Source organism: Chiloscyllium plagiosum, unplaced genomic scaffold (assembly GCF_037043375.1).
Source record: "Chiloscyllium plagiosum isolate Xiang-an unplaced genomic scaffold, Cpla_swu_hap1 HiC_scaffold_20, whole genome shotgun sequence".
Lineage (NCBI taxonomy): Eukaryota > Metazoa > Chordata > Chondrichthyes > Orectolobiformes > Hemiscylliidae > Chiloscyllium > Chiloscyllium plagiosum.
This window is the reverse complement of record NW_028270158.1, coordinates 65,680,701-65,700,563: the sequence shown is the minus strand read 5'-3', so window position 1 is coordinate 65,700,563 and position 19,863 is coordinate 65,680,701. Positions and strand designations below refer to the sequence as shown.

The following is a 19,863-nucleotide window of genomic DNA, read 5'->3' as shown; positions in this document are numbered from 1 at the left end:
ACATTTGTGCTGTGTACTTTATGCTGCTCTTGGAGACGTTAACTGTTAGATTGCCTAACTAGAGATTGAATATAGCATTGTGAAAATATTACATATTTGTGATATATACAGCATTGTTAGCAAATAGAACATAGAAAAATACAGCGCAGTACAGGCCCTTCGGCCCTCGATGTTGCGCCGATCCAAGCCCACCTAACCTGCACTAGCCCACTATCCTCCATATGCCTATCCAATGCCCGTTTAAATGCCTATAAAGAGGGAGAGTCTACCACTGCTACTGGCAGGACATTCCATGAACTCACAACTCGCTGAGTAAAGAATCTACCCCTAACATCTGTCCTATACCTACCACCCCTTAATTTAAAGCTATGTCCCCTCGTAATAGCTGACTCCATACGTGGAAAAAGATTCTCATGGTCAACCCTATCTAAACCCCTAATCATCTTGTACACCTCTATCAAGTCACCCCTAAACCTTCTTTTCTCCAATGAAAACAGCCCCAAGTGCCTCAATCTTTCCTCATACGATCTTCCTACCATACCAGGCAACATCCTGGTAAACCTCCTCTGCACCCGTTCCAGTGCCTCCACATCCTTCCTATAGTATGGCGACCAAAACTGCACACAATACTCCAGATGCAGCCGCACCAGAGTCTTATACAACTGCAACATGAGGTCACGACTCCGGAACTCAATTCCTCTACCAATAAAAGCCAGTACGCCATATGCCTTCTTCACAGCACTATTTACCTGGGTGGCAACTTTCAGAGATCTGTGTACATGGACACCAAGATCCCTCTGCTCATCCACACTACCAAGTATCCGACCATTGGCCCAGTACCCCATCTTCTTGTTACTCTTACCAAAGTGAATCACCTCACACTTACCTACATTGAACTCCATTTGCCACCTTTCTGCTCAGCTCTGCAGCTTATCTATATCCCGCTGTAACCTGCCACATCCTTCCTCACTGTCAACAACTCCACCGACTATCGTATCATCCGCAAACTTGCTCACCCAACCTTCTAGCCCCTCCTCCAGGTCATTTATAAAAATAACAAACAGCTATGGTCCCAAAACAGATCCTTGCGGAACACCGCTAGTACCTGAACTCCAAGATGAACCTTTGCCATCAACTACTACCCTCTGTCTTCTTCCAGCCAGCCAATTCCTAATCCAAACCTCCAACTCACCCTCAATGCCATATCTCCGTATTTTTTGCAGTAGCCTACCATGGGGAACCTTAGCAAACGCCTTACTAAAATCCATATACACCACATCTACCGCTTTACCCTCGTCCACCTCCTTAGTCACCTTCTCAAAGAATTCAGTAAGATTTGTGAGGCACGACTGCCCTTCACAAAACCATGCTGACTATCCTTGATCACATTATTCCTATCCAGATGTTCATAAATCCTATCCCTTATAATTCTCTCTAAGACTTTGCCCACTACAGAAGTGAGACTCACCGGCCTATAGTTACTAGGATTATCCCTACAAGATTATTCTTGAACAAGAGAACCACATTTGCTATCCTCCAGTCTTCTGGCACTATTCCTGTAGACAACGAGGACATAAAAATCAAGGCCAATGGCTCTGCAATCTCCTCCCTTGCTTCCCAGAGAATCCTGGGATAAATGCCATCAGGCCCAGGGGACTTATCTATTTTCACCCTTTCCAGAATTTCCAACACCTCTTCCCTACATACCTCAAAGCCGTCCATCCTAATTAATTGTGACTCAGTATTCACATCGGCAACAATGTCCTGTTCCTGAGTGAATACTGACGAAAAGTATTCATTCAGTGTCTCCCCAATCTCTTCAGCCTCCACACGCAACTTCCCACTACTATCCTTGACTGGACCTATTCCTACCCTAGTCATTCTTTTATTCCTGTATTCCTACCATAGTCATTCTTTTATTCCTGTTTTTATTAAGCATGGAGGAAAAGAATGTGAAGGAGGCCATTCCAACCCATCATGTTTGTGTCACCTCTTTGAAAGGGATATCTAAATAGTAATTTCTTTACTTTTTCTCTACAGCCTGGAAGTGTTTTCCTTTTGAAATATTATGCAATTTGCTTACAAGGTGTCAAATATACCTCTGCTATCTTTACAGGCAATACATTCCAATTGTCGTAAATCATCCAGCAAGTTGCTTCTGATCCTTTTGTCAATCACTTAAATCTGACTGTCGCACTGAACCTTCTGTCACTGCAAACAATTTCCCCTTATTCATTACATAAAAATTCTAGAAGATTTAAAACACCTTTTGAAATCTTCCATTAACCTTTGCCACTCTATAAGTATGTATATTTATTCAGACAATGCTGAAATGTAACAGTGGAAAGATTGAGCCTGTCCGATATGAGTTTGTATGTTGTTTTCTTCTCAGTCTGGGTTGGGAGGGGTACGTGGCATTTCTCTGGGGCTGTGTTTTTAAAGAATATGAAGTGTGAAAATACCTTTTGGTTTCTGTGAAATGCGGGAAGACACTACTAAGAATCCAGATCATAATGTTGGTGGTGATGGTGTCTGCAATAAACAATTACATATCCTGTTCAGTTTTTATTAGAATAAATATGTGATAAGTAAGGCTATGAGTGAAAGAGAATTTTTTTAAAAATTCCCCTTGTGACATGGGCATCACTAGTTGGCTGGCTGGTGTTTATTTGCCATTCCTACCTGCCCTTGACAAGGTGTGAACTGTCTTATTGAACCACATTACCCTGAGGGAGGGAATTTCAGGATTTTGACACTGGGACAGTGAAGGAATGGCAATATTTTTCCAAATCAGAATGGTGAGTAGTTTGGAAGGGAGTCTGCAGTGGTAGTGTTCCCATGTATCTGCTTTCCTCGTCTTACTAGATGGTACTAGTTGTGAGTTTAGAAAGTGCTGTCTAAGAATCTTTGGCAAATTTCTGATGTGTATCTCGTAGACAGTACACACTGCTGCTACAGAGCATCGATGTTCGAGAGAACAGATGTTTGTGGATGTGGTGTCAATCAGGCAAACTACAGATGCTGGAATCCAAAGTAGACAGGTAGCAAGCTGGAAGAACACAGCAAGCCAGACTGCATTTGGAGGTAGAGAAGTCGATGTTTCGGGAAGAAGGGTTACGCCTGAAACATTGACTTCTCCACCTCCTGATGCTGCCTGGCTTGCTGTGTTCTTCCAGCGACCTGCCTGTCTATTTGTCTTGCATGGTGTCAAGCTTCTGGAGTGTTGTTGGAGCTGCACTTATCTCAGACACTTCCTTCCCCTTCCTGAACCTCATCGTCTCCATCTCCAGTGACTGACTCAACATGGGATCTACTTCAAACTCACTGACTCCCACTGCTACCTGAACTACACCTCCTTCACTCCCCATCCTGTAAAAATGCTATCCTTTACTCCCAATTCCTCTACTTCCACTGGACAGGATGCCAATTTGCGGAATGTTTCAGGGAGCATCTCTGGGACACATGCAACAAACAATCCCACCACGCTGTGCCTGACCACTTCAGCTCCCCCACCCAGTCCGTCAAGGACATGCAAGCCTCCTCCACTGCCAAATCCAAACCACCTGACACCTAGGGGATGAAAGCCTCATCTTCCGCCTTGGGACTCTCCAACCACACAACCTGAACGTTGACTTCACCAGTTTCGTCTTCTCCCCTATGCCCTATCTGATCCCAGATCTGACCAATCACCATCACCCCCACCTACATCTACCTATCACCTTCCCAACGACCTCCCCCGTACCCTCACCCTCCTATTTATCTCCTATTTACCCCAATCCCCCCAGTCCCCACAATCCTGATGAAAAGCATATAACCAAAATGTTGATTCTTCTGCTCCTCGGATGCTGTGCTTTTCCAGCTCCACACTTTTCGACTCTGATCTCCAGCATCTGCAGTCCTCCCTTTCTCCCTGTACTTATCCAGGCAAGTAGGAAGTGTTTTGTCAAACTCCTAATTTGTGCCTTGTAGAAAGATGATGAACATGATTTGGGGAGTCAATAAGTGAGTTACTTAAGTATTCCTTGCCACTGCATTTATGTAGTGAGCCCTGCCAAGGCATTAAATGATTTCCTGGGCATTTATGGGAAATAGTTTGAAATGTAACCTTTGCAGTAGCCACCCTAGAAGCATGTACTTGTTTATATGTAAAGTTGTTGATGGCCCTAGAAGACATGTTAATCTTACAGCAGATTGTTTGTCTGCCCATATGACAATATTAGATTAGATTAGATTAGATTACATGACAGTGTGGAAACAGTAATTCTCTGAAATAAGTTTGTAACCTGGAAGCTCTTTAGTGCCATACATTTTTAAAAAGAGTGCTGACTCTCCTTGCCTGATCTGTTTCTTAAACTGCGTTGCCATATATGCAGTATAGCATTTGATACTGAATACTATTGCCACAACATTCCACTTCTGTTGTGCTGTAAGCCAATGCTATTCTTTACTGCACTCTCTGTCTGCTGTACTTCAGGGAGAAGAGCTTGCAGATCTTTCACTGTGTAGAGAGAAACCTCGGACCTGCTTTGCTGACCTCCAAGGCTTGCTTTAATGCAAATAATCTATTGTTCTGCAACAAAATTCCTCTTGTTGTCTTGTAGCTATTGTACATTTCTACGCTGTTTTCATACCTCAATCCCAAACTTCTAATGTACTGTAACATAAATGTGTTTTCAAAATTAAAGCTTATATATTAGAGTAGCTTTGGTAGGAAGGACATAAAACTGGCTAAGAAACAAAGAGCAGAAAGTAGCAGCAAATGTTTGTTTCATACTACTGGGAGGTATGGTTGGTGGGTATTCGAACTACTGCTCTTTTTGATATATATCTTGACCTGAACTTGGGACTGGGAAAAGGGGTATGCAGTTTTTTTTTTTAAGTATGCAGATGACACAGAGCAAGTAAGCAGTTGTAGCTACCTTTTAGAACAGAACAGACTGACAAATTGAGCAGACAAATGATAGGTGAAGTTTAATGCAGTCAAGGAAGAAGTACTCCATTTTGGGAGTAATAATGTAGAGAGGCAAATTACGTGGTTCAATTTTAAAGCACATGCAGGTATGATCTTTGAAGTGTTAAAAGAAGTTGATATATTTGTCAAAGTATATGAGATGATCTGTTTTCTAAATAATGATAAGGCAGACAAAACAAAGTTATTTTAAACATAAATAAAGTATTGATGGAACAGCAACTAGAGAATGTTGGTCAAGTTTGGGCATAACAATATAGGAAGGGCATCAACATCTTTGCAACAGTCCAGAGGAAATGTACTGAAATTTGCGTGGAATTTGGGTAACTTTAGCAAAGTGAAGAGGCCAGATAAGCAGGGCCCTTTGCTTTCGAATCTCTTCTTGCTTCAAAAGAATGTTCAAAATCTTGAAATCTTTAAACAAAATAAAAGAGAATTTATTTTCTCCCTAAGCGTGTGTTGGTAACTAAAGGGCACTAATTTGTTTTGGTGATAGTTCCAGAGGGAAGCCATGTATTAATTTTCACATAGTGAGTTGTTAGCATCGTGAATGTACTGTTTTAAAAGCTTGTGAAACAGACATACTGACTATTTTCAAAAGGGATTTGAATTTAACCTTGAAGAAGAAATGGACTGCTGTGGCAAAATAATGGAACCAATTGAATAGGTTTTTCAGCAGTTGGCACAGGTCTCCATGCTGCAAAGTTCTATGAATGCATGATTAGAAAATAAGAAACTTTATGATTTTTAGTAATTAGCCTGACCCCAAACTCAGCAGTATGTCCACTTCTCTCTCGTTGCTGCAGTGACATTCTCTTAATTTTTTCCAATTTTTTCTTTTCTAGAACAGAAACTTTAGACGAAGGTATACTTCTCTCCAAGTTAAATAACTTCCAAGCCAGATATTTTCTTTTGTTTGTGGTATCTGCAAATAAGTAAACTAAAAAATAATTAGTGAAGCACACACCACATGATTTTTTCACTTATTCCATTATGTGCATTTAACCAAGCACTACGAAACAGAATTCAATAGCCATGTTCTAGCATTATATTAGTATAATGCATTTAGTAGTAATTTTAATGCATTTATTCAAACATTTATTTAAGTAATCGAAAAAAAAATTAGAAATATTGACAGAAAGTGGATTTTGTGGTTGGGATTGCATTAGATGCCACAAAATCTGGAACTGTAACTAAATTGTGATCAATTACCAATAACATTAAGGTATTTGATCAGTATTCACATTGACCTCTTGTCAAATTTAACAGTCTCCCTCTATTCATAAACTAAAGGTCATGAGTGTTGTAAATGTCCGCTGAATTGTGATGATGTCTTATGAAATGAGCACTGCTGCTTATGTTGCTAACAGGAGTATCTGGACCGAACTCAAATAGTATTGAATTCAACAGAGACCACTCTGCAACAGTTGACAGCTTTGGTTGATTGCCGTAGTCTTCACATGGTGAGTATTCAAGGTGGTGTGAAAGTGCGAAGAGAAACTAAGTATTGGGTTCCCAGAATATATAATTGCTGTTCATTCTTCTGAAGTCATGGTTTGCGACTCAGAACTGAAACTGCTAGAGAAACTCAACAGGTCTGGCAACACCTGTAAACAGAAACAAAGTTAACGTTTTGGGTGCATTGATGCTTCAGAATGCTTCCTTAGAAATGTCACTGGATCCGAAAAGTTAACTCTGCTGTGTCCGCACAGATGCTACCAGACCTGCTGAGTTTCTCCAGCAATATGTTTTTGTTTCCGATTTCCAGCATCCATTCTCCTTTATCTTTTTATAGTGTGTTACTATTGTTCTTTAATCCTCAGTATGTAATCTTGGAATTCCTACAGTGCGGAGAAAGGCCATTCGGCCCATCAAGCCTGCACCAACCCTCCGAAGAGCACCCAGCTGAGACCAGCCTCCACCTTATCACCATAATCTCCATTTACAGTGGCTACCTTGCTTTGCTTACACATCCCTAGATGCTTCAGGGCAATTTAGCATGGCAAATCCACACCTGCACGTCTTTGGACAGTCTAGGGAGTGGGATCCAGGGCACCCAGAGGAAATCCATGCAGATATAGGGAGAGCATGTAAACTCCACACAGAAGAGTAACGTCAGTGTCAACTGTTGAGATTTCAAGACAGTCTTATAACATACACCACCAGGCTCAGTTCATCTAATTAAAGCCATGAATTTGTGTAAATTTCAAAAAACTTCTGGCAAACACCAAATTGTTCCTGTGCAGTATTTATAAAGCTGTTTGCCTTCATTGCAATGCTGTTGGGTTTTCTCATTACACCTCAAACTCTCAGTAGCTATATTTGAATGGAACAAAATAAAGACTGAACTATATGTGAAGTCTTTTTAATGGTAGGGAATAAACTGCAGTAAAGTTTTTTAAATTGCGTATTTGGGAGTATTCACAGCCAGTGTAACCTATTTCAGACAGTTGATGACAAATGACTCATTGATTAACACACAGTCATTTGGATTCTTAGACAGGTTTTGACCACTAGACAGAGTTTAAGATGAATTTTCTCTTGTTGATATCAGATTTTTTTTTTGGCTGTCCCATGAAATTACATTAGGGGAGGCAAACTGGTGGGAAGTGTCTCATCATGAGCCATCAGCCATCATAAGTGATGTCAGGATTATTAGGCTAGCTTTTGCCTGCCATTTTCATATGTTCATGCCTGTGTGTGAATGACACATCCATTACCTACTGCAGACTGTATTCCACTCAATGCGCTATTAACACCCCCAAAAGTGTATCTCTTCAAACTGGTAGCACAGAACAAAAAGTAGAATACGTATGCATGATCACCACAGACCACATCCAAATTGCTTTAGCATTCTCACATTTTAAAATAATTAAAGGTTTATTTTAGTGCAAGTAATATATCTAAGATAAAATTGAAAGCTTTCTGAAATTAGAGTTGATTACAATGCACAGTTTTTGTGCAAGCAGAAATTGACATTGGGGGTGTTAGGCCAAAAGCTTGATCAAAGAGGTTTTTGTGTCTTGAAAGAAGAGAAGAGAATCTTAAAATAGACATTTTGGAGCTTGGGATCTATGTAGCTGAATGTACAGTCACGAACTGTGGAGTGAAAATTAGAAGTGCACAAGTAACTTCACTTGAATTCAAGTCAGATTTTGGTGATGATAGAGGGTGTTACAATTGTAGAGAAAATGAATGGTTTATTTTTCAGGGTTAGGCCATTTAATTATGAACTATGGTGGCACTTTTCAATTTTATCCCCAGTATGTGAAAGCACTGCTGACTTTTAGAAGTTCATATCATATAGGTGCAAAATTAGGCCATTCAATCCATCAAGTCTGCTCCGTCATTTGATCATAGCTGATATGTTCCTCACACCCATTTTCCTGCCTTCACTCCATATTCCTTCAACCCATGACCAATTAAAAAATCTGTCTAACTTCTCCTCAAATTTATTCATTGTCCCAGCATCCACTGCATTTTTGAGGTAGCGAATTCCTCAGATTCACAACCCTTTGAGAGAAGTAATTTCTCCTCAACTCTGTTTTAAGTGTGCTACCCCTTATCCTAAGACCAAAACCTTTCGTCCTACAATGCCCCACAAGGGGAAGTATCCGCTCCACGTCTGTGTAGGCCTAAACGGTTCAATCTCTCTTCATATAACACAGGCTTCATCTCTGGCATCAATCTAGTGAACCTGCTTTGAACTGCCTCCAATACCACTATATGTTCCCTCAATAAGGGGACCAAAACTGTGCACAATACTTCAGGTGTGGTCTCACCAATACCTTGTATAGCTGTAACAATACTTCCTTCCCTTTATATTCTGTTCCTTTAGCTATAAAAGCCAACATTCCATTTATTTTCTTTATTGCCTGCAGTATTGCATGTGAGTGTTCTGTGACTCATGAACATGTACACTTGGATCACTCTGCACTGGAGCACTCCGATGTTTCTCCCCATTAAGATAATAGGTTGCTTCCCATTTTTCGACCCAAATGTATGACCTCACACTTATCCATGTTAAACTGCATCTGCCACATCTTGGCCCACTCTCCTAACCTATTTATATCCATTTGTAAGGTTCTTCTTTCCTCACTGCAATTTACTATCCCGCCTATTCAGGGCGGCACGGTGGTACAGTGGTTAGCACTGCTGCCTCGCAGCGCCAGAGACCCGGGTTCAATTCCCGCCTCAGGCGACTGACTGTGTGGAGTTTGCACGTTCTCCCCGTGTCTGCGTGGGTTTCCTCCGGGTGCTCCTGTTTCCTCCCACAGTCCAAAGATGTGCAGGTCAGGTGAATTGGCCATGCTAAATTGCCCGTAGTGTTAGGTAAGGGGTAAATGTAGGGGTATGGGTGGGTTACGCTTCGGCGGGTCGGTGTGGTGTTGGGCCGAAGGGCCTGTTTCCACACTGTAAGTAATCTAATCTAGTAATCTAATCTATTTTTGTGTCAACTGCAAATTTGGCTGGAGAACCTTCTATCCCTGTATCCAAGTCACTAATGTAGATTGTAAATTGCAGGGGTCCAAAGTCGGAAACCTGTGGCACCCCATTAGTTACACCTTGGCATTCTGGAAAAAAAAACATTTATCCCAACTGTCTGTCTTCTGCCCATCAGCCAGTCATCTATCTAGGCTACTAAATTAACCCAATTCCATATGATCCAACCTTGTGAATTAACCTTTTGTGTGGCATTTTACCAAATGCCTTCTGGAAGTCCAGATAAATTACACCTACAACATCCCCATTGTCCACCTTGCTTGTTACATCATCGAAGAAGTCTAGCAAATTAGTCAAACATGATATGCTCTTCATAAAAGCATGATGACTCTGATGGATAGCAGTTGACTTTCCAAATGTCCTGATATTGCTTCCTTAATAATCGATTCTAAGACTTTCCCAACAACAGATATCTGGTGTGTAATTTCCCAAATTTTCCCTCCTCCCTCTTTGAGTAAGGGGTTTATATTAGCTATTTTCCAATCCACTGGAACTTTTCTCGTGTCCAGAGAATTTTGGAATATTGTAACCAATGGGATCTACTATCTCCACCATCATTTCCTTTACTACCCTAGGATGTAGGCCATTAGGCCCAGGAGACTTTTCTGTCCTCAATCCTAATACTTTGCTAAGTACCTTTTCCCTGTTGATGTTGATTGTTGATTGTTTTAAGTTCTACCTTATTGATTGCCTCTGACTTGCCTGTTCCAACAGGAATGGTACTATTGTCCTTCACCGTGAAAACTGAGGCAAAGTATTGATTCAGCATCCCTGCCATCGCAGTGTACCCCACTATTAACTCTCAGGTTTCATCTTCCAAGGGACCAACATTCACATTTGTGATTCTCTTCCCTTTTATACACCTTAGAAGCTTTTACTATCCTTTTTAATATTTTATGCTAGTTTTACATAGAACATAGAAGAATACAGCGCAGTACAGGCCCTTTGGCCCTCGATGTTGCGCCGATCCAAGCCCACCTAACCTATACTAACCCACTATCCTCTATATACCTATCCAATGCCCGCTTAAATGCCCATAAAGAGGGAGAGTCCACCACTGCTGCTGGCAGGGCATTCCATGAACTTACGACTCGCTGAGTGAAGAACCTACCCCTAACTTCAGTCCTATATCTACCATTGCTCATCCACTGTCTTACCATTTAACCTTTCTGCCCAATAGACTCGGGCCAAATCTATCCTCATGCCTATATTTCCTTTGTTTAATTCCAGAACACTACTGTTGGACTCCACTTTCTTACCCCCAAACTGAATTTTGTATTCTATCATGCTATGGTCACTACTCCCTAGAGTAGTGAAGAAGAAGGGCTTATGCCCGAAACGTCGATTCTCCTGTTCCCTGGATGCTGCCTGACCTGCTGCGCTTTTCCAGCAACACATTTCCAGCTCTCCCATATTTATGTCATTTCTCATTACGGCACTGATCCCTTCCTTCACCAGCAAGGCCACACCACTTCCATTTTCTTTCAGTCCATCTTTCCAAAATGCTGAGTAGCCTTGGATATTCAATTCCCAGACCGGTTCTCCCTGTAACCATGTCTCAGTAATCACTACCAAATCGTACCTTTTTATTTCTATTTGCGCTATTAACTTATTAATTTTGTTTCAAATGCTTTGCGCATTTATATATAAAGCTTTTGAATTTGTTCCACTGTTAAATTTTCCTTTTTTATAATTCCTTGGTGCATAAAGTTATTTACCTGTTCTGTCCCTCAGCTTTTATTGTCTAGTAACCATCTGCCACATCACTAACCTGCACTCTTATCTCCTCCTCCTTTAAGTTGGGTTTTCTAATTTCCCCCATAACTAAACTCTCCCCGCTCCTATTGAGTATAAAGCCCAGTCTATAGCCCGAATTATGCGATTCATTAGGACTCTGGTACCTGCAGGATTCAGATGAAGACCATCCCATCGGAACAGGTCGCTTCTTCCCCAGTACTGGTGCTGATGTCCCATTAATTCAAATCAATTTCTCCCACATCAATCTTTGAGCTACGCACTTGCCTGCTTAATCTTGTTGACCCTGTGCCGGTTAGCTCATGGCCCTTTTTGGTTTTGCTTTTTAATTGATCTCGGATCTGTTCATACACCCGTAGCAGAACTCTGCCCTAGTTTTATCCATACCGTTAGTACCTACATGGACCACAATCACTGGATCTTTACCCTCCCACTCCAAGTTCCTCTGCAGCCCAGATGAGATATCCCAAACCCAAGCACCAGGCAGGCAACACAACCTTCAGGATTCTCGATGCTGGTCACAAAAATGTGTCTATGTCCCTAACTATACTATCCCCAATTACAATGACATTTACTCCCCCGCCCTACCACTTGAATGGCTCCCTACACCATGGAGCTGCAGTCAAATGGTTCATCCACTCTGCAGTCCCCATTCCCATCCCCACAAAACTCTTGAATGTGTTGGACAAGGACAAGAGCTGAGGCTCCTGCAACTCGACCTCCATGACTCCCCGACCCACCTAACTCACGGCTACAGCCATGTAAATGAATTTGGAAGTAAGTCAAACTCAGCCTCTGCTATTTTCCCTAACCTAACTGTTACAACTCCAATCACAGAAAATATTTTGCAGATAACCAATAATTAATAAGGGCACATAGCAGTTTTGCTGTACATTTTGTTTTGAAAGTTCCTGTTGCTGCTTTTCCTCAATATACATTCCTTTGAGTATGCTAGTTGAATGTCGACACAGTCCAGTATTTCATCATGTGACAATTTATGCATGAGTCTTTTAATATCTGGGGCACCCCCAACTAACCTTGAAGTCATTGTTTTTACCATTGGCCACACAAACGTGGGAGTTGTGACCAATGATTGTCCTTCTGTTTTTGATGTCATTTTTTTTCTTTATTTTCGACAGGATTATGTGCAGGCACTGACAGGACTGTGCTATGATGGTGTGGAGGGCCTAATTTATTTGGTTTTATTCTCCTTTGTAACTGCACTGATGCTAAGTTCAATTGTCTGCAGTGTTCCTCATACCTGGAAGCAGAGCAAGAGGTACAGTAATATATTTGTAATCTAAAGCAGAGGTATAGTTACTAGGTAATTAACCCACAAATTATTTACGCTTTGAATGGTTGAAGGCAGATGTGCAGAAAAACTGTTTTCGACATAAGTTGCAGAATCTAAACAGAAATCATTTAAAAGTCGGCAAATGAAGTATTATTTGAGCAGTTAAGTATGTGTTAAATTTCTGTAATTATAATGTAACTATATATATAATTCCTCTGTTGTAGTGAAACATGGGCGGGTGGTAGAATGAAAAGTGATTTACTCAAAAAATTGTCTTACTGTAACTACTGAGTTGCTTAACTCTTCATAACTAAATAGTCAACACATCACATTTAACATCACATTATATTTTAAGCCTCAATTAAATTGCATCTGCAAGAATGCTACTGATATGTGCAGGGGTGTGGTGAAATTGGGCTGTGTGCCAGTTCTTTGAGTACAGTGAGGTCTCTTGAGCAATAAAAAATAATGTCCATGCCACACATGTGCTTCAGATTGGTAGTGCACCAGATGCCTTATTTGCACAGGAATCTGTGGACTTACACCTAACTGCAGACAGAGCTTGATATCAGACAGTGGGTATCAGTAGTTTAATGTTAGCTTTGCCATTTTGGAGGTTCACATGCCTTTGCCATCTCTCAATGTGTGTGTGTTCACTCAATCTAGTCTATTGTAATTGCTGCTCACCGTGTGGTCCCTTGTATTCTGTGGAGATGAAATGCAGACTGAGTGACCACTTAACAAAAAAACTACATTCTGTCCACAAAATGGACCTGAGCTCTGAATGCCTGCCACTTCAACACACCACTGTGCTCCCTGGCCAAAATCTCTGTCTCAGGCCTGTTGCAGTATTCCAGCGAAGCTCAGCAAAAACTGGAAGAAAGCACCTCATTCTCCATTGGGGACCCTGTAGCCTTCTGGACTCAATATTGAGTTCAATAATTTTAGAAACAGAACACCATGTCCTTTACCCACCCCAAAGCTCAAGCCTTGTATTGACATCAGCTGCTTCCTTCATCTACTTATGGTCCCCATTATTAGCTTTCTCCCTGCCATATTATCATCCATCCTTTTGTCTCCTTACTGTCATTTCCTCTCTTTCTTTAAGCTCCATTCTTGCTAATGTACCACTTATTCCACCATTAGCAACACCTCCTGTCTTTAGCATAAATATCACCCATTCCTAGCTACTATCATTTCTAAAGAATGGTCATTATACTCAAAATGTTAACTCTGCTTCTTCTCCACAGATGCTGCGTTTCTCCAGCAATTTCTATTTTTGTTTCATCGTCTGTAGTGCTTAGTAGGTTTCCAGTATTCTATTGCAAACTTCAATATACACAGGGGGTGGAGGGTGAATTCACCCTGGAGAATTCAGTCATGGGGATGACCAGTCATTGAAAAATCATCCATGTAGCTGAACAGTCAGAATCTGAGGAGCCGCTTCTCCAGTCACAGGTTGGCTCTCTCTCATGGTTGATAGTGATAGGTTCAACATGAGCCTCTTGGCAGCAAAGATTGGAGGGAAACAATCTGTGATTGGAGGAGAAGCAAAAAGGCGAATGGTGGCAATGAAGAAGTCTCTGGAAGCTGGAGCAAGCGGGGCCATAGAAACAGCTATGAGAAGTAAGACTGATGAAGCCAGAGGTAATCAGACCAGAGGCTGGAGCAGAGAGGGTCGATGGAGAGTGAGGCTGGCAAGACCAAAACATAGGGAACCCGAGGAGACCAGAGAAACTTCGATCAGTTGGATTTGTAAGATTGATGAGCAGTGGAGATGGGAGAGCAGTTTCAACGGGATTATCTACTTGCCAGTGTTCGATTTAAAACTAATGTAATACTGAACAGTTTTACTTTATTAAGATTTACATATATGTGTTATCACATCTCAACGTGTCTTACATACTGTAAGGCAGCTGAGTTTTGCCTTACATAATGTAAATTATTTAAAATGCAGTGGTTCTGTTCGATCCAAATACACATGGTGTTTGGGCGGCACGGTGGCACAGTGGTTAGCACTGCTGCCTCACAGCGCCAGAGACCTGGGTTCAATTCCCACCTCAGGCGACTGACTGACTGTGTGGAGTTTGCACATTCTCCCCGTGTCTGCGTGGGTTTCCTCCGGGTGCTCCGGTTTCCTCCCACAGTCCAAAGATGTGCAGGTCAGGTGAATTGTCCATGCTAAATTGCCTGTAGTGTTAGGTAAAGGGGTAAATGTACGGGAATGGGTGGGTTACACTTCGGCGGGTCGGTGTGGACTTGTTGGGCCGAAGGGCCTGTTTCCACACTGTAAGTAATCTAAACACCCTTTCAGTTTTGACCTCACCAGTCCATGGGAAATGTGTAGTTGATGTTTCTTGTCACGTTTTTTAAAAAATCAGAACTTGTGAACTTAAAAAGGTTATCTCTTGCTAATTTAAGAACTGTGATGTTTGAAATTAATGCTGCTATTGTGTGTAGGGGCTTTAATGGAGTAGTAAATTTTGAATCTGTTGAATTCTTCTCATTCTGCTTCTGTGCAAGTCCAAGTAACCCATATAACAGTTTGAATACAGAAGACAATGTTACGACAAAACAACATAATCTAATAAATGAGTTTGTAAGAACAAAAAAGAAGCTCCTGACACTCTTCGAAATCTCAAGAAGAGTCCTCTGGGAGGGCAATAGTTTTGATCCCTGGTACATTACTAACTGCAAAAACTGCACCAGGAAGGTTCTGTAAATATGATGCCTAAGGCAGCTGAGTTTTGTTGAATTGGGATTTCCTTTCCATTCAGTTTCTGTCTGCCTGTGATATTTCTCTATTTCCAAAGAAGGCCACGGTTTTTTATTTGTTTGCATCAAGTCCAGTGATCCTGGTGATCCCCCTCCGCCCACACATCAGTGAATTTAATACACGCCGTGATGTGGAACACTTCTTCCACTGCCTCCGCCTCCGAGCTTACTTTCACAATCAGAACTCCCGCCCACCTTCCGAGGATCCCTTCGCCCACCTCCAACACACTGCATCCACCTGGACACCCCGTGCTGGCCTATTACCCACCCGCGACCTCTTCATTTCCAACTGCCGCTGGGACATTAATCGCCTGAACCTGTCTACCCCTCTCCCCCACTCCAACCTCTCACCTCACAACACGCAGCCCTCCACTCCCTCTGCTCCAATCCCAACTTGACCATCAAGCCAGCAGATAAAGGGGGCGCACTGACCTCTACACCGCTGAAGCCAAACGCCAATTCGAGGACACCTCTTTCCTACTGCCCCCTCGACCATGACCCCACCCCCCTTCACCAAACCATCATCTCCCAGACCATACAGAACCTCATCACCTCAGGAGACCTCCCACCCACAGCTTCCAAACTCATAGTCCGGGAACCCCTCCTTCCCAAGATCCACAAGCCTGACCACCCTGGCCGACCCATTGTCTCAGCATGCTGCTGCCCCACTGAACTTATTTCTACCTACCTCGACACTGCCCTATACCCCCTAATCCAGGAACTCTCCACATACAGTCAAGACACCACCCACACCCTCCACCTCCTCCAAGACTTCCGTTTCCCTGGCCCCCAATGCCTCATCTTCACCATGGATATCCAATCCCTCTACACCTCCATCTGCCATGACCAGGACCTCCAAGCCGTACGTTTCTTCCTCTCCCGACGTCCCCAACAATACCCTTCCACCGACACTCTCATTCGTCTGGCCGAACTGGTCCTCACCCTTAACAATTTCTCCTTCAAATCCTCCCACTTCCTCCAGACCAAAGGGGTAGCCATGGGCACCCGTATGGACCCCAGCTATGCCTGTCTCTTTGTTGGCTACGTAGAATAGTCCATCTTCCGTAATTACACCGGCACCACTCCCCACCTCTTCCTCCGCTACATTGATGACTGCATTGGCACCACCTCGTGCTCCCGTGAGGAGGGTGAGCAATTCATCAACTTCACCAACACATTCCACCCTGACCTTAAATTTACCTGGACCATCTCTGACACCTCCCTCCCCTTCCTGGACCTCTCCATCTCCATTAATGACGACCGACTTGACACCGACATTTTTTACAAACCCCACCGACTCCCACAGCTACCTGGATTACACCTCTTCCCACCCTACCTCCTGCAAAAATGCCATCCCGTATTCCCAATTCCTCCGCCTCTGCCATATCTGCTTCCAGGAGGATCAGTTCCACCACAGAACACACCAGATGGCCTCCTTCTTTAGAGACTGCAATTTCCCTTCCCACGTGGTTAAAGATGCTCTACAACGCATCTCGTCCACATCCCACACCTCCGCCCTCAGACCCCACATCCCACACCTCCGCCCTCAAAGCTTTACCTGCACATCCACCAATATCATTTATTGTATCCGTTGCTCCCGATGGGGTCTCCTCTACATTGGGGAGACTGGACGCCTCCTAGCATAGCGCTTTAGGGAACATCTCTGGGACACCCACACCAATCAACCACACCACCCTGTGGCCCAACATTTCAACTCCCCACCCCCTCACTTTGCTGAGGAAATGGAGGTCCTGGGCCTCCTTCACCGCTGCTCCCTCACCACCAGACACCTGGAGGAAGAACGTCTCATCCTCCGCCTTGGAACACTTCAACCCCAGAGCACCAATGTGGACTTCACCAGTTTTCTCATTTCCACTTCCCCAACCTCACCCCAGTTCCAAACTTCCAGCTCAGCACTGTCCCCATGACTTGTCCCACCTGCCTATCTCCTTTTCCACCTATCCACTCCCCCCTCCCCCCTAACCTATCACCTTCATCCCCTCCCCCACTCACCTATTGTACTCTATGCTACTTTCTCCCCACCCCCAACCTCCTCTCACTTATCTCTCCACCCTTCAGGCTCTCTGCCTGTATTCCTGATGAAGGGCTTTTGCCCGAAACGTCGATTTTACTGCTCCTCGGATGCTGCCTGAACTGCTGTGCTTTTCCAGCACCACTCTAATTTAGATTTCCAGCAGTATATGTCAGACCTTTCTGCATCAGGCCTGTCGATGTCCTTATCTGAGTTTTGTGCATTTAAACTAGTCTGGAACTCCTCCATTGGGGACGGGGTAAGGGGAAGATTGCCTGCATGCAGGCAGAGTTGGCCAGTGGAGCGGGTGTTATTTCCAAGGTAGTGTTTGACAGCAGCTGGAGTGAAGCCATCGATTCAAGATATGGTTATTTGCATTCCCAATCCTGCTCCTCTCATCCCACTTCTGTGTCAATGCTAAATTTAAGCTGATTTAGAAGCTGCAAATAGAGCCAGGAGAGGAAGAGCAAGAAGGATTTACAATGCAGTAAAAATAACTGAGGGAGGAGCTGGACAGCGTTCACTAGAAGCAGAGCCTGGCAGGGAAGACATGGAGCGGAAATGGCAAAGGTACAGAAAAGTTTTACCAGGATGTTGCCGGGTATGGGGGATTTTAGCTTTGAATAAAGGTTGGATAGACTGGGTTTGTTTTCACTGGACAACAGGAGGTTGAGGGGTGACCTGATAGAAGTTTATAAGGTTGCAGATGGCATGGATAGAGTGGAAAGTATGACACTTTTCTCGGCTGAGGGGTCAATTACTCAGGGAGTCAGGCAGCATCCAGGGAACAGGAGAATCAACGTTTCGGGCATAAGCCCTTCTTCCTGAAGAAGGGCTTATGCCCGAAACGTTGATTCTCCTGTTCCCTGGATGCTGCCTGACTTGCTGCGCTTTTCCAGCAACACATTTCCAGCTCTGATCTCCAGCATCTGCAGACCTCACTTTCTCCTCAATTACTCAGGGACACAGGCTCAAAATGCAGGGAGGATAGAGTTTAAAAGAAATATGCAATGCAGGTTTTTCACACAGAGGATGGTGAGTGCCTGAAACGTGCTGCCAGAGGAGGTGGTAGAAGCAAACACAGTAGCAGCATTCAAGAAGCACCTGGACAAATACATGAATAAGAAAGGAATAGAGGGATACAGATCCTGGAAGTGAAGATTGTTTTGGTATGGAAGGGCAAAATGTGTTGGCACAGGCTTGGAGGGCTAAAGCGCCTGCTTCAGTGTTGTAATGTTCTTTGTTCTGGGGGTAATTGGGTAGGCACAGCAGAAATTTAGCCAAGATAAAAAGAAATATACTGATGGGAAGGCAAGGCAACCACGGCTGACGAGAAGTCAGGGACAGCATAAAAGGAAAAGTATACAATGTGGTGAAGATTAGTGGGAAGCCAGAGGATTAGGAAACCTTTAAAAGCCAGAGGAGCATAACTGAAAAAAACAGTTAAGGGATGGGGGTTGAAGAAATGAGGATAAGCTAGTTAACAGTATGAAAGAAAATTCCAAAAGTGTATTTAGATATGTAAAAGTTGGAGAGAAGCAGGAGTGAACATTGGACTACTGAAAGGAAGTAGTAACAGGCAGAGGAATAGTTACTTTACATCAGTTTTCATGGTGGAAGACACTAGTGGCCATTATTAGGGAGAAGCTGCTGGGGAAGCTGAGAGGTCCCGAAGGTGGATAATTACCCAGATTCCACACCAGAGTTCTGAAGAAGAAAAGCTGAGGAGATTGTGGAGGCATTGGTGGTGATTTTTCAGGAATCACTGGAGTCAGGGAAGCTCCCAGAGGACCGGAAAATGGCAGAGGTGCAACCCTATTTAAAAAAGGAGGCAGGCAAAAGACAGGGCCAATTAGCCTGATCACAGTCATTGGTAAAATTTAAAAGTCCATTATTAAAGATGGGTTAATTGGAAGTGCATGGTCAAATAGGGTGGAGTCAATATGGGTTAGTCAAAGAGAGGTTATGACTGACAAATATGCTAGATTTCTTTGGGGAGGTAATGTGGAAGTTAGACAAAGGAGAGACAGTAGACGTGATGGATTTCCAGAAGCCTTTGACAAGGCGTAGCACAGGGGGCTGCTGAATAAGAACATAGAGTCTGTTGTGTTAGGGACAAGATGCTAACATGGATAATGGATTGGCTGACTGGTATAAGGCAGAGAGTAGGGATAAAGGATTCCTTTTTCAGGATGGAAGTTGGTGACAGGTGGAGCTGCACAGGGATCTGTTTTGGGACCGCAACTGCTCATTAAATCATCTGGATGAAGAAACTGAGGGCATTGTTGCTAAGTTTATAGATAACACAAAGATAGGTAGGAGGCAGGTAGTGTTGAGGAAGTGGGGAGGCTGCAGAAGGGCAGGCTAGGAAAGTGGGCAAAGAAGTATCAGATGGAATACAGTGTGAGGTTTTGCACCTTGGTCGGAAGAATAGAGATGTAGATTATTTTCTAAATGGGAGAGGCTTCAGAAATCTGGAAAACAAAGGAACTTGGGAGTCCTAATACAGGATTCTCAACATTCATGTTAACATTC

The 19,863-nt window shown here is 43.2% G+C and overlaps 1 protein-coding gene across 3 annotated transcripts in view; it reads left to right on the top strand.

Annotated features, from left to right (window-relative positions):
• The window catches only part of LOC122560473 (protein tweety homolog 3-like), a 307,798-nt gene that overhangs the window by 242,979 nt on the left and 44,956 nt on the right, over window positions 1-19,863 (top strand). For all 3 annotated transcript variants that reach the window (XM_043711109.2, XM_043711111.2, XM_043711110.2), the window contains exons 10-11: window positions 6,340-6,432; window positions 12,367-12,506. In XM_043711109.2, coding sequence (XP_043567044.2) covers window positions 6,340-6,432; window positions 12,367-12,506 — 233 coding nt within the window. The remainder of the gene's footprint in view (window positions 1-6,339; window positions 6,433-12,366; window positions 12,507-19,863) is intronic.